At 37.1% G+C, this 15,775-nt stretch overlaps 2 protein-coding genes across 2 annotated transcripts; one reads left to right on the forward strand and one right to left on the reverse strand.

Annotated features, from left to right (window-relative positions):
• Positions 1-2,063: 2,063 nt before the first annotated feature.
• On the reverse strand, positions 2,064-3,685 carry LOC307118493 (GTPase IMAP family member 9-like; the record flags this gene model as incomplete). The annotated part of the gene is made up of 1 exon (XM_079804121.1): positions 2,064-3,685. The coding sequence occupies one exon, from the start codon at positions 3,683-3,685 to the stop codon at positions 3,188-3,190; it is 498 nt and encodes a 165-aa protein (XP_079660247.1). The 3' UTR covers positions 2,064-3,187.
• A 4,147-nt stretch (positions 3,686-7,832) lies between these two features.
• LOC307118571 (GTPase IMAP family member 8) lies at positions 7,833-11,363 on the forward strand. The gene is made up of 6 exons (XM_079804226.1): positions 7,833-7,934; positions 8,225-8,801; positions 8,900-8,976; positions 9,492-10,074; positions 10,150-10,205; positions 10,359-11,363. Exons 1-6 carry the CDS (start codon positions 7,925-7,927, stop codon positions 10,991-10,993), a joined length of 1,938 nt encoding a protein of 645 aa, XP_079660352.1. The 5' UTR covers positions 7,833-7,924; the 3' UTR covers positions 10,994-11,363.
• The last annotated feature ends 4,412 nt before the right edge of the window (positions 11,364-15,775 follow it).

Raw genomic sequence — 15,775 nt, forward strand, 5'->3', positions numbered from 1 at the left:
TCATTAATACAGTGTATACTTTTTTCTTGCTTTACCCCGAAAGAATGGAAGTGAAATGTGACAACATGCCCCATAGGTGGGGTACATTGTAACATGTGGTGGGGCACAATGTAACATGACCATATGAGCTTAAAATGTTACCTGATATAATCAAAAAAATATACAAGACAAACTAAAATATTTTGTCAACAAAATACAATTATTAACTTTTTAAAATAAAATAACAGCATTTTTTAATCATTAAAATTATAAGCATTTTTGAATTTGACTACAAACACATCGCTAATACAGCATAGTTCAAAACATAATAATAATTAATCATTTCTGAACATTAACTCTCAGTCATTATTCACCCTTTTCTCATGGTTTCTCAAAAGAATTCATAAAAGTATAGAATATAATGGCATATTTCTAATAGGGGCTCATTGTAACGCAGTGTTACAACGCACCCCATCTGCGCAACTGGGATTTAAATCGCGGCTCGTGTCTTCAGCTGTTAAATAACCATATATATATATATATATTAATAACGTTAAATAACTATTAAATAACGATCTCAACTGTTAAATAACAGATATAAGATTCAAATAATATCGGATTTGTCTTATTTTAAATAAACACAAAAAACAGAGATGAAAACTAAACTTAAAGGAACTGTATGTAAGAAATGTATCTCAATTAATCATAAAATGGCCCTGATATGTCACTAGACATTAAGAAATCATGTTAATTTCAAATACTTATATCACTGACATCATTAGTCCGGCCAGGATATTGTCATTTTAAAAGTGAAGTTGCATTCCTCAACTGATGTTGATGTTGACATGTTGTGTTTTGGCCTGAAGCGCCACCCTCCACCTATCTACCAATCACAAAGTCAGTAGTGTTTCGGCATCGGGGTTGCCAGTTCTAGTTACCACAGCTGCAGCTACAAACTTTTTGGATAAAAAATGTCTAACTTTACGAGACCTAAAAGACCTCGTTATGAATCAGAAAAACGTTGTGACAATGTCCGAAATAAAACAAGGATTTGTATAGGAGATGCCTTTGAAAGATTGAGACGGCTGAAAACGGAGAAGAATTTGAAGACCGACGCCAACGTTGCTAATTTCCTCCAGGACAGGTAAGGTTCATCTGGCTTCCTATGTTTTTGAAATGGACATTTCAAATATTCATGACAGTCGAACAAAGTTATGCATGTTCGTGCAAAGTAACGTTAGGTTAGCGCATATGGAGGAGGTGGGTCATTGAATTGTCATTATGCTGAGACGCTGAGGAAAACAACATTAGCACGCCCATTATGGCAATGTGAAAACGTATTTGAGACAGTAGCCTAACGTTACCTCGGTGAAAATGATTCCTCATTCGTTCTTCGCATATATAGTGGACAACACATGCTGCAAGTTGACCTGTATGACACATAGTGACTTAGGCTTGTGCTTGTAACTTACTTACGTTAATGATAGATACCTACCGTTACAAGTTAGACTAACAGCTAACTTACTGTTCTAACAATGTACTGTCACATAAGAGCGTTCATATTTACAATTATATTTGGCTAATCGCCATTAGTACATTTTTGCGATACATAATTACTTCACAAAACATCTCTCATGAAGCATAAACATAAGAAGAAAAAAAACTTGCTGTGTAGGACTCGTCACTTGCCATTGGAAGCTCATTGTAGCAGCCTACGTTCCTGCTGGATCCTGCAGCTCAGAGCCATATAATAATATAATATAATAATTATATTATAGCCATATAATAATTTTCAATGGCTCTGCTGCAGCCTATCCGGCAACCTCGAGTCAGGGGAGAGGGGATACACCGCTTTACAGTAATTTGAAAGTGATTGCAGTAGCCTACCAGTTTTGGCCACAATCCTACATACAGTTCCTTTAAGTAAGAAATGTACTTTTGCTATGGTTATACATGTTCTCCGAGTGTCACATGATCCTTCAGAAATCATTCTAATATGATGATTTGCTGCTCAAGAAACATTTATGATTATTATCAACGTTGAAAACAGCTGTGAACAATTTTTTTTAGGATTCTTTGATGAATAGAAAGTTCAAAAGAACAGCATTTATTTGAAATTGAATCTTTTGTAACATTATAAATGTCTTTACTTTCACTTTTGATCAATTTAATGCATTCTTGCTGAATAAAAGTATTAATTTCAATCACAAGTATTATATCAGTCAAAAGTTGAATTTTGAGTGTTTAAGCTTTCAAATGTTTATGATGATTACTAAAATATGTGATGGGGGGGGGGGTAATGAATAAAGCCTGTCGAGTGCTATGGGTGCTTTGTTCTGTTAGACACACAAAGTAATTTGTTAAATTAATTAAAAGTAATTCTTTGTAAAATTAAGAACACACATTATTATTCAGAGATTACTTTAAAGAAATGCAAGAAGAAAGAATAGTAAAGACAGGGATACATTTAAGTCTACAGTTATAAAGTAGACAGTTCTTTTTTTGTGTGTGTTAATTCTGAAAAATGATTTTGATGCATGTAATTACGGTAAATAGGCATACAATTAACTGCTAATCTCATGTATACCATCACTATTTAGTATTAAATTGTGCAAAACAACCTAAAACAGTGCTAGAGAAAACAGTGCCTTCATTAAGGAGTCCAACTCCACGTCATTCATTCTGCAATCTGCTGCAATTAAATTATACATCAAATTTTAAATAAAAACATATTTATCCACAACAGGAGTACATTTTCTAACAAGTTAAAATGAAATTGCACAGTAAATGTCACTGTGGAGGTCTTAACAACATTTGATAAAATTATAGGATCTTTTAAAGATCTTTTCTCATCAAGGATCTCAAAGAAAATATATTAATTCTTAGAAGGTTGGCCACCTCTCTGTTAAAATGAGTAAGGTGTAATATAAAAATAGAGCTGATTATAAACACAAGATGTGTCTGATTTAAGTCTCTTTAGTAACTGCAAGAGCTATCAATGGCAAACTGTTCGTGAAGGCCTTCCATCAATGTTTGCTGGAACAAAACGACTCTGTTGTCCAGAAGCCCAAGAAAGCTAAACTGATATTCCAGAAGCTCTGCTACCGCTCTCTCCATGTTCTGTTGCTGAATTAGTTTTTCCGCTTCTTGAAACATTTCTTCAGTGAAGCATTCTCCCCCATTTGCCGCCACCATTTCATCTATTTTCTCAATTAATTTCCTCACTTGAGCTGTCATTGTTATTAAACACAACATATCTACTACCACAGCTCTGGATCACTTTACGGAGTTCTGCATGGCCTGTTGATACATAGTCTTCTATTTTTTGACCATTGAGTTGATCTCCATGAGTGAAGACCACTATCATGTATCTTGAAGCTTCTTCTCCAAAAAGCTTTTGCAGGGCTTGGACAGATTGTTGCTCTTCAGCAGTGAAGCGGCCAATTTGCATCACCAGCAGGAACACATGAGGACCTGGTGCTGAAACCTGAATGCATCTCACTATTTCTCTTTTGATGATGTCTTTCTCTTTGCTGGTATCCAAGATCCCAGGTGTGTCAACCACATAAATGTCTCTATGGTCATAGACACTTTCTTTTTGGCACAAATGAGTGACAGAGTTTGCAGATGGGCTTGAGTGAAAAACCTTTCTATTAAGGATGGTGTTCCCTAAAGCACTTTTTCCCACTCCAGTTTTTCCAATCATTACTATGCGAAGTGGTCGACCTATCAACACAGAAAAATTAAATACAAAAAAAAGCAAGAATGAAACATAAAGCCGATTTGGTGGACAGACAGAGGAGGACTGCCTGTGACATTGTATAAATATATTGTATAATATATTGTATCAAATGAAGGTACTTTTATGCTTTATGATGCAAATCTATTAAAATAATATACATTTAATCTTCGTCAAACATTCAGAGTAATGTACTTGAACATTTAATTAAAACATTTAATGTAGTATAGATGACACCTATCTGACCTTTAGTTTTGGTTGAAGTATTTTATTTTTGTTTAATGCCTATTTTATGATTTTACAGAACATTTGCAGACAGTAATTTGCAAACATTCTCACTGTTCCCACTTTCCATTTACTCACACAAAATTCTAACTATTTTAAGCTTTTTTAATTAAAAATCTTACTAAACCAAAGTCTGCTCAGTTTTAGCAAAAAACTTACCTCGCACAGTAGAAGTGCGGCGAAAACACAGACACTTCATACAGTCCATTTCCTTCAGCAACAGTTTCTCTCAACATCGACTGAAACTATTTTTTTGTACCAGACCGTATTAGTACCAGATTTTCTTGTGACGCCACTTGTTTTTCAAATGTACGAAGTTAGCTTTTACTTTCATTTGATCGCTAATTTCCTGCTTCACCACATAACAGAAATAACACAGGTGTTTCTCACAACCTGGTCAACAGACGAGAAATTCAACATGCCAAAAGAAGTAGTTGTTTGATAGGAAACACTGCTATCCTTCCAGTCAGGAAAAGGCATATTTCAAAGGGCTCTAGGAAGAATTATGTTCTAATTATTTTATATAATGGAGAGTGTAAATGTCCAGCCATTCGCATGTGACTGCTGCGTGATCGTCATTGTGCTACTGGGAATGAACAGCGATGTCAAGTGCCGGGAAAAGTATCCTTCAGCATGACTGTTTCATGCCTGGAAGAGACACGTGTAGGAGGGTTGTGGGTAGAGTAGCTGATCAGATTGTGTTGTCAACACTTCACCTTTTCCATACACCAAGCCCAGATCCTGTAGCTGACAGTATGGAGGAGATGAAACCATCATACACAGTTACATGTACATGTAAATGCAAGACAAAACACTCTCACCGGAAGAGATGGAGATGTTCACCCAATTAAAGGAGAGATTTGGAAAGAAATTAGGCTACTTGATAACATGCTTCTAATAGGAAGAGAAGAACTCAATAGATCAAACTGATGAGAACACATCAAAACGATTGTAGACGAGTGTAATGTGATTATGTTTTCAGGAGTGATGTGAAAAGCACCAAGCTGTTTCGACAGCTTATGGGACAAAAGATAAACATGTAGGATAAGCAGGAATCTGAGAAGTTAGAATCTGTTAGAAATCAGCTTAGTCCACTTAGTATATCCTGTGTAACTGAATTGGTGTCAGATTTAGCTAAATACAGCAAAGACAAGTTATAATCATACAGTGTAATGTCTATGAGTAACCAAAAGATGGTGCAATAAACATGCAAAACAACTCAGGGTCTTCATTCAATCTCACTATAGTCATGACAATCTGAAATGAATCACACATTCTTTGCTAAAGTTTCAGGAAACACACTGTAAGAAAAGTTTGGTAGAGTAGTTATTTGCATAAAATTGCCAGAGGCTACTTCCAGTAACTCCACCCACCGCAGTACCTGATTTCACCAAGCGCAACATGTTCCTGGATCAACATATTTGTTGATCCTAGAACAACATTCCAATCAACCAATCAGATTTGAGGGACAAGTTTACAGATCAAGTTTAGGCTTACAACTTTAGTACAAATACCATATGGTTAAATGTTTTTTTCCCGCTAAACTCCCGCTAATTTTCTATAGATAATCAAAGCCTTAAAGGAGTAGTTCACTTTAAAATGGAAACTACCATATGAATTACTCACTTCAAGCCATCTAGGTGTTTATGACTTTCTTCTTTCTGATGAACACAATCTAAGTTACATAAAAATATCCTGACGCTTCCAAGCTTTATAATGTGACGGGGTCCATTCAGTTTGAAGCAAAAAAAAAATGCATCCATCCATCATAAACATACTCCACAAGGTGTTAAAGCAGCACTAGGTAACTTTTCAACCTTCATAATATATTTTCAAAACTCTTGTGATGATACATCGACTTACAATAGGTTGAATGACACGTCTGCCATAGCCTGACGGGGTCTGTATCGTTTTTAACCGTACTTTTAAACTTCGGGTTTCGGGTAGTAACCCGAGAACAAAAAGAACTACAAAATTAGACTGCTTTACGGCATATACGTCACTTCCACCACCATCCCCACTTCCTTAAATTCGGACGTGCGTGACAAAATCGCTCGCAAATCATTTGTTTGCCGAATGTTATAGTCATGGCCGAAGCAGCACAGAAAAATAAGAAAGCAAAGGTTTTGTCTGAGGAAAGCAAAAAGAGAAAACGAGAAAGTGATGGGATTAAAGGCAGGACGAGGATCAGCATTGGGTCAGCGTTTGCTCTTTGGCGTGAGCTGAAGGAGGAGGGGCTACATTCTTGCAAGTAAATACGTAATACATACAAAATCATATTTTAGGATACCTAATATGTCTGTGATATTGGTTTATTTGTCTTTCCTCAAGCTTTAATGCAAATCGATTTTTCGAATTTGCAGATCCATCTATGGTAGCTTGATATTATAATATTGACGATATATGGTTATTACCTACCACTCAAACATTGAATTGAAGTATCATATAGATTCTGTAAAACGGGAACCAATAGACTAGGCTACTATAATGACGCTGGCTTGTAAACGTGAGCATCGCGATCATTTGGCGTTTGAAAAAAATAAAACCCATGAAATTGTATTCATATGACATGCTGAAACATATGCCACTGTACCTGGGATGAAGACATTTCACACGCGACGCAAGCAGAACACCTACATGTGAACTCCTGCAGAGTTCAGGGCTATCATAGTTGTCATGTCAACAAATGCACGTGCGATGCATCCCCTGATGTAGAGTGACCGTTTACGACAGTAGTAGAGGACAATACTGTTTCACAACTGTAGGGGGAGCCCAAGAGCAAAAGTTACCTAGTGCGGCTTTAATAAAGGTCTTCTGAAGCTAATCGATGGGGGTTTTGCAAGAAAAATATCCATATTTAAAACTTTACAAAGTAAAATATATAGCTTTTGCCAGACCGCCTTCTGTATTCAACTTACGCAGAAAGTGTAACGCCTCAAAACGCTTACGCTAAATCCGACGTCATCGTCGCGCCAGTTACGCTTTTTTGTAAGTTGCGGAATGTGGTCTCTTTACCTTTTCTGTATCAACCTGGAGCCATGTGGATTACTTTTATGATGGAAGCATGCACTTTTTTGAGCTTCAAACTGAATGGACCCGGTTATTGCTATTATAAAGCTTGGAAGCATCAGGATATTTATTGATATAACTCCAACTGTATTCATCAAAAAGAAGAATGTCATAAACACCTAGGATGGCTTGAGGGTGAGTAAAAATCGAATTACTTAGACTTACTTAAAAAAAGCATGCAAACCAATTGCCTTAAAAAAAAAAAAGTAAAGTGAAATAGGAAATGATATCAACCCAAGTAAAAGTTTCACAGGTGTTTATGGCGTAAGTGTTAGCAATAAAATTGTAAACGATCATTATACGACATAAAGGGAAATATTACATAGGTTAATTTTAAAAGGCGACCTAATTTCTGACTAAATCATCATATAGTTAATATATAGTTAATTATTCAGTCAGAAGCTATCAACTTTTAAAAGCAACATATTTATTACTTCTCTTCCTCTGAAACCAAATAGCGGTGATTTCTTGTTGCATCACTGCATCAATAGAAAGAGAGTTATAATAGCATGTGAATAGTACATATTACTAGATTTTTACAATTAAGTTAAGACATTAAGTAAAGTTAACTAAAAAGTTAACTAATCCTTTGAATATGAAGGTTCTTTTATATTATTACATTAAGCGAAACATTTTCACAAAACAAAAAAAAAGTGCAGTAGAGATGCAAAAGTCAAGCGCAGCTGTTCCCTAGCATACTAGTGACTTGACGTGTTATACCAGATTTTAGACAAGCCCTTTATTCTCAAGCATTTAAGTCAAGTACATTTTTGCTTTCATTTATTCATGACTGTCCGTTCTAGAGTGCAAGAGACACATTTAATGATTCTTACTCTATTGGAATAACTCAACATGTTACAACGTAAGTCAGCCACTTGGTTTTTTTAAATATACATTTTAGTCAATTTTTTTTGTCAAATTGTAGTGTTTTGACTTGATTTACAGAAAGTGATACTCAAACTCAACTCCAACTTTGTTGCCTTGTAAAGTAAAATGACAAGATTACAGAATCCTTCTTAAATATTTGTAAACGAGCAATGCATATTATGTCATCATGGATTTCGAATTAGGAATTAAGTTTATCCTAATCCAAAACTCAGTTTTCTTTTGACTACATTTTAAAACTATGAATTATTCTTCGATTTATCATAGTGGAGAATGCAAAGGTGGCGCAATCTGGTGGAGGTGACAAGATTACTATGGTGCTGCTGGGAAAGAGCAGCAAAGATAAGTCTACGATAGGGAATATCATACTAAAGGCAGAACGTTTCACTGCTGGAAAAGAGACATGCACAAGAGCTGAAGAAAAACTAGGTGATCAGATGGTGTGTATCATCAACACTCCAGACCTTTTCCACAGACCCAACCAAGACCGAGAATCTGACAGAATAGAGGAGATAAAACCCCAATATCCAGGCCCACGCGCGTTCCTTCTAGTACTGCATGACAAACAGCTCTCACAGGAAGAGATTGATATGTTCAGCCAGCTGAAAAAGAGATTTGGAGAGAAAATGGTGGATAATACAATTGTTGTGCTAGTTAACAGTCAAGAGCAATATGACCAAGCTGATGAGAATCTCAAAAAACTACTAGATGAGTGTGGACAGAGAATGTGTGTTTACAACAAGAAAGAAGACAAGAAAGATGATAAGCTGACCAAACAGGTTATGGAAAAATGGAAGGCAATGCAGGCTATCAAATCAAGCGATTCCACACCTGATGATGAGGCGTAAGACACACATATGAAAGTAGTGATTTAAAAATAAAAATATCTGTATATCCATATATGCTTATAATTTGACCGGTACCATCATTTTATTGCTGCAGGTTATATGAAGACATGGATAAATATGTACCAATGAAGGAAATACCTGAAGCGTCAAGGGTGCCTAAAAGCAGCAAAGGTATATCTTACAGATTTCTTAGTCAACTTACTTTTCTCTGTCATCTAGAATCTAGATTACACACACAGGGATGCAGCAGATCCGTTTCCTCGCTAGAGAAACGTTCAGTTTTTCCGCTTGTAAATTCCGCCATGTAAATACAAATCCGCCATGGTGCAGGCACAACTGGATTTTAAAGGGAATGGGAGATTACACTCTGATTGGTTTATTGTACGTTATGCCCAAAACACACCCAAGACTCATTAAGAGAATACAGCCCTATTAGACCATTTTTCCCATGGTTAAAAAGTGGATTCGGACACAGCCTATAGTGCACCTGCGCCATGAGCTTTAGACCCTGCTCTTAGATCGTTAAAATAGGGCCAAAGTAAAATCTGTGACAAAACCAGTTGAAAACCACCATGTTAAATTACCAATAATTGTATCCTGCAGTGTGTAAAAAAAATTATATTCTGCTTCTGCAAGTTGCAAAGGATGAATTTCAAAGATTTGTGAATTGTTTGAATTTATCACAGAACAGACCATCCAGACATATGGAGGTGAATGCACGATGACAGTGATCCTGCTGGGAAAGAACAGCAAAAATAAATGTTTCATAGGGAACACAATTTTTGACAGAGATCATTTCCAATCAGAAAAAGTCACCTGTGAGAAGATTGTGGGTATTGTTGCTGGTCAGAAGATCTGTATTGTCAACACTCCAGACGTTTTTCATAAACCAAACTCATCAGATCCAGAAGCTGACAGAATGGAGGAGTTGAAGCCATCATTCGCAAGTCGACGTGTGTTCCTCCTCATTCTCAAGAACAAAATGGTGTCACCAAAAGTGATGGAAATGTTTACTGAACTGAAGAACAAGCTTGGACAGAAAATGGTTGAAAACACAATTGTGCTGGTTAACGATGAAAAAAAGTTATCTTCGAGTTCAATGGAAAGACCAGTATCCTTCAAAAACGACTACTCCAAAATCCTGAACGAGTGTGGAAACAGATTGTGTGTTTACAACAAAGACATGAAGAATACAGACTTAATCAAAGAACTGATAAAACACATAGACAGCATGGAAAAGAAACAAACAACTGAATCTGACAGAGAACGGTAGGTGATAAATAGTTATGATGGAAAGCAAGAAATTAATCAATTTGTATAACCGTATATCAATCACTCTTTCAGTCCCAGAAGGACGCATGCCAATATGGAGACAAAGCAACCAAAAACAATCCCACCAGGTAACAAAACTTTGAGTTTGAGTTGAGAGTATCAACTAGAAAACATTTAAGTAGCATGTCACCTGCACACTAGTGGATAATAAAAGTTTGGTATCTATGCACTTAAATTGAACGGACTGTGTCTTCTAACTAACTCTAACTATACATCATCAGTTCAGGTGCATCAGCCGAAACCAATGACCATTGTGCTGCTGGGACAGACAGGAAGTGGGAAGAGTGCTACAGGAAATACCATTCTAAAAAAGCAACATTTTGAATCCCGTGCCAGTTCTCTGCCAGTAACACAGGTGTGCCAGATGGCAGAGGAAACTGTTCTTGACATGAACATTAGGGTTATAGACACCCCGGATTTCTTCAGTGAAGACCTGAAAAACCAGGAAGAGCAGATAAAGAAGTGCAAAGAGCTCACGCAGCCACGGCCCGATGTGTATTTGCTGGTTATGCAGCTCGGCCGTTTCACAGACGGCGAGAGAGAGGTTCTCCCACATCTGAAGAGAGAGTTTGGTGACGATGTGACTTCGAAGACTGTGATTCTTTTCACTGGGAAAGAGAAGCTGAAGAACCGGTCTTTAAATGATTACATCAGTGGCAGCGACAAAGAACTTCAGGAACTGGTCAAAATTTGTCAATCAAGATGTCATGCATTTAACAACAATGACAAAAGCCATCACCAGGTGAAAAAAATGCTGGAGATCATTTCTGAAATGAAGGGATCTAATGTCATGGCAAATCACTACAGTCATAAAAAGAAGCACAAGGAGAACAAAGGAGACTGCAGTATCTTGTAAGATATTGAGTGTATCGTGGGCACAGCTAAATTGTCCCAAGAAGTAAGCTGAATCTCACAAAACCTCACTTCGGGGACACCCTCAAAACAGGATGCATACTTTTTTTTTCTCTAAGAATGTTAAGATTTTATTTGGGTTAATCTACAGTTGTTAAAAGTGTGTAGGCTGTCATATTAAGGTTTGTTAGTATTTATGCTTCCAATCAATGTTTGTCAAATTCAAATGGTTAAATGCAATTGTATCAATGTTTTTCCTATAAACTGCTAATTCTGCGCTAATTGTTATGGATAACAAATATGTAATGGTGACAGAATTGGAAATAAGTGAAATATTAAAATAAATAAAACCATTAAACTCTGCATATATGTCCAAGTTGTTTTGTTTTGGTTTTTTTACGCCACGCACAGGCCTAACTATGCAATAACTCTTTTGGGAATCTTCACAAGATGTCTTCAAAGTGCAAATATCCAAGCTAGAGCAACCAGGTTACCAGTAAACGAAAAGTAAAATGCAAAATAAATAGACCACATACATAGGCTCCTCATCATGTGTTTGGCTAGTTTCATGGAGACCAGTGGTTTTCTCAACAACATCGCTGTAATGACGCCAATCATTCGTTTCAAAGAACTGTTTAAAACCGATTTTGCACTTATGTCCCAAAAGGTTCCAACGGTTGAAAAAACGATTTTGCACATATGTCCCGAAAGGTCCCAAAGATAGGCTGTTTAATATATTTTATGTTTTATTATTGACTGTAAAAGGGGAATTTGCACTTGTCCATTGTAAATGGCATTGTAATAGCATATAAGAATATGCTCATGGGAATAGATCATTAAGAGAAACATTTCCATTTGTAAGTCAGAAGGTGTTAGATATGGGGTGCGTCTCAATCAGCTCCCTAGTTCAGTAGTGCAGTGATCAGTAGGGCACTGATCAGGGAGTCTCAATCGCAGAATCCTTCCAGTGCACTGAAATGTTTGCTCCCTAAAAAGTCCCACAATGCACCACAAAACCCAGGGTGCATCGATTCTTCCTTCCTAGTGTGAAACTCAAATCACGAGCCAACTCACTACACATAAGTACCGATAACAACACGCGATATGTGTTTTTAAAAACAGAAACCATTATTTTATTATATTTCAGCATAATCATTAGACAGGTAATGAAAGTTAACATTTATAATTTATTTACGGCTGAAATGTTGCACGTATATTTAACAATAAAACATTTTGGACTGCCCGGAAATTAAAATAAACATGCTTATTAATTAGCATTATGAAAAGGCTAGTGTTTTTATAAAGCTAGTCCAAACATAACACTGCATGTAAATGTTACTCTGGCTCCCTCTAGTGATCAGAGTTTCAAATAGTTCCAAACAGTAATTCATCATTCTCCATTCTCACATTACATTAAAGGGTTATTAGTTCCCCCAAAACATTCAAATATGTCATTAATCTCACCCTCATGTCGTTCCAAACCTAACCTTCATTCATCTTCGGAACACAAAGTAATGATTTGAAATGTAATGTAAAAGTAATGTAAAGAGAAATGCAAGCTTTCTGACCCCTCAGACAGCAACAAACACTCTCAAAAATGCTGGGTTGTTTCAACCCATGTTTGGGTCGAATATGGACAAACCCAACCATTGGTTTACTTTGTTTTTTTAAACCCAATTTGTCCATATTTGACCCAAACATGGGTTGAAACATCCTGGCATTTTTTAGAGTGCAACAACCACTTTTCAAGGCCCTGAAAGGTAGTAAAGAAATCGATAAAATAGTCCATGTGAATAAGTTATGAAGCAACAAGAATACTTTTTGTGCGCAGAAAACAAACAAAATAACTTTATTCAACAGTCTCTTCCTTGACACTCTCCTACCTGATTCACGTAAGCATCACAACTCATGTATATGGTCCTCAGCCAATAGTGAGCCACTGTTCTGCCGTAGAACTCTGCACTGTGAACCACTGTAGTCAAATGGACTATTTTAACAATGTCTTTCCCACCTTTCTAGGCCTTGAAAGCCGTCATGTTTCTGTCTATGTGGGGACAGAAAGCTCTCAGATTTCATCACACATATCTTACTTTGTGTTCCGAAGATGAACGAAGGTCTAACGGGTTTGGAACATTGACCGTAAAAAAATATGAACGACGCAACTTCATTCTCTTCTGCTGAAGAAAAGTGAAACCTCCGGAGGTCCGAATACGGCGCTAACATCTTGTGCAGATTTGGGACAGTAGTGACCTCGGGACTGGAGTCTGCGCAGTAGAGAGCAGGAAGTTGAGGCCCGATTCTGGAAATTTAGAAATTAAAGCTAAAGCTCCAATCTCCTCTTGAAAATCCCCAAAAAAGTCAGTTGGTGCCTCAGTGACTACACTCAGAGAAGCCGTCAATCTCAGCTGTCAATCATGACGTCACACCCCCATTTTTATAGCTTCAAATAACTAAAACCAAACTTAAAGTATTTAAAAAAACAAGCACTTGAAGTTAATTAATCGTGTTAAAAACTGCATAAAATGACAGAAACCAACTTTGGGAAAAAATTATATGATGTGTAATTTGATTGTATAGTTTGTCTCGCGTCCATTAGAATACACGGAGGGGCGGAGTTATGAGCTATACTGTCTGGGACCAACCACCTGGGGGCGATCGAGGCACGTAGGCTTCAGTTTTTAACAGGAGTGCTGCAGGCTTTGGTTTGGAACAAAAGGGCCCGTTTCAATAAGGAGGTTCAACCAACTCTGAGTTTAAACCTGAACTCTGTGTTGACTTACTCTGAGATGGGAAACTCTGAGTTTTGGGTTTCAGAACAGCCAAATTGAGGTAGTTCAATCAACTCTGAGTAGACTGACTCTGAGTTAAGCCCATGCACTCCAACTGTGAAAAGCCACGATCAATGGAGCTTTGAAATTACGATTCACCATGGCAACAGCACCCGACAAAAAGATGTTTGCATACTTCCGGGTCAATATGTAAGTTTAATTCTTAATTATTTTAATTAAGTTTAATTTTCATGGTATCCAAAAGGCAAAAAAAGAATGTGTCAGCAGCTAAAAATTAAAAAATAAAAACATAATTCAATCAGGAAAAGCTTTAAGCATAAAATATTCATGGGTGTAGGTTTAATGTCTTTACAAACATTTGACATATTAAATAAATATAATTCAGTGTCCAATGTGCAGCAGCTTTTCCCACATAGAACCTTTTCACAGGCTGTGATGACGTGTTTTAATGGTCATCAATATCGTAAATCCTGCAACGTTTTTTGGAAAAACATTTTTTTTTAAATGTATGTACATTTATAACACTAATACTTTGTATTATATTACTTTTGCATCAAATTTCAAAAAACAAGTTACCGCTGCTGTGAGGGTTTCTAATAAAGCGTCTATGGGAGTGATGGTGAAAAATATATTTCTCTCTTTTCACTTCCGTTATCAATCTCACTCTATTTTTTCCCTCTTTTTGAAAGTTGTGAAATCACTATTGAGGAGTTTTTCTTTTGCTATTTGAGCAAAAAGGGACACAAATATATATGTAATGTATTCTCTCATTCACCGCTATAAAAGTTAACCCAACTATGACGACTTCAGCTTCAAAGAAACCCAGAAATGTGAAAAGGGTCTATGCTCTTTTCACATAATGAAATGTTCTCTAATCCCACCTATTACATTTATTAATTAGGGTTATGACATTAACATTTGACTTCTACTCAGGCCAGCCAACAGTGGCGGCGCCAGGGGGGGCTAGGTGGGGCTGCAGCTCCCCCTATAATAGCCATAGCACCTGTCCAGCACCCCCAAGAAATGTCTGTAATTTTTAATATTTATATTTTAATGTCATGTTTGATTATTCTTTTTCATGTTTTTAAAATAGGAATTAAATAATCATTTAAAATTACATGAGGCCCAAACAGGTGATCTTCTTTGGCCAATGGTTTCGGCGCCCGCAAACCTTAACTCATTTCAGCTTATTTTTGATAGCGAGTTTGAGCAGAGTAAAATAACGTTACACCAAAATGGATAGTTTTTTGCTCCCTAAACGTCCACGTTCTGAGTCACATCATGAAACGAGAAACGAGACTGTGAAGGTGCAGACACAACACTCGTCGTCATAGAGCCTCAGGAACAAGAAAATCCTGGGGATGAACTTGAAGACGGAGAATCGGCGGCGGCGGTTTCCATTGAGGATGCTAACGTTACGGTTTGTGCTGCAGGTGATATTAGCAACCATCCTCAAGAGGGCCCAAGAAGGCCAGTCCTTCAAAAATACCCCACACAGCAATTTGGGAATCAGCAGAGAAGTTTTAACAAAAGTTGGATGGATCAGTATTCATGCTGGAATACAGCGTGGTCAAAGATAAAGCATTTTGTTTTGAGTGTAGGCATTTTTCTGAAACGAAAAGGGCACGGATTTCATGTAGAGCCAACATTTACCAGCAGCAGCAACGGATTTAACAACTGGCGGAAAGCATCAGCATCTCTGAAGAGCCATCATGAAAGTATGGGGCACAAATTTGCTATGTAAGGATGGAATGAGTTCAAGCAAAAAGAGACAAGCGGATCTAAAATAGCAAACCTGCTTGATAAGGGGCATTCTGCGTTAGTTATGGAGAACAGAAAACACATGAAAGCTGTGGTGGAGAGCCTGCGCTTCACAGCCTGCCAGGGGATCGCACAGAGAGGTCACAGAGAGGGTGAGTCGTCACACAACTTGGGAAACTTTTGTGAGCTGCTGCATGTTATTGCTAAGTTTGATCCAACAGTGGACAAGAAGTTAG

Source organism: Gobio gobio (genome assembly GCF_949357685.1).
Source record: "Gobio gobio genome assembly, chromosome: 22".
Lineage (NCBI taxonomy): Eukaryota > Metazoa > Chordata > Actinopteri > Cypriniformes > Gobionidae > Gobio > Gobio gobio.

Excerpts from the sequence above, each read along its gene's own strand:
- LOC307118571 (XM_079804226.1), top strand. Across the intron at positions 10,075-10,149 it reads ACTGAATCTGACAGAGAACG|TCCCAGAAGGACGCATGCCA; the intron begins GTAGGTGATAAA and ends TCACTCTTTCAG. Across the intron at positions 10,206-10,358 it reads ACCAAAAACAATCCCACCAG|TTCAGGTGCATCAGCCGAAA; the intron begins GTAACAAAACTT and ends ATACATCATCAG.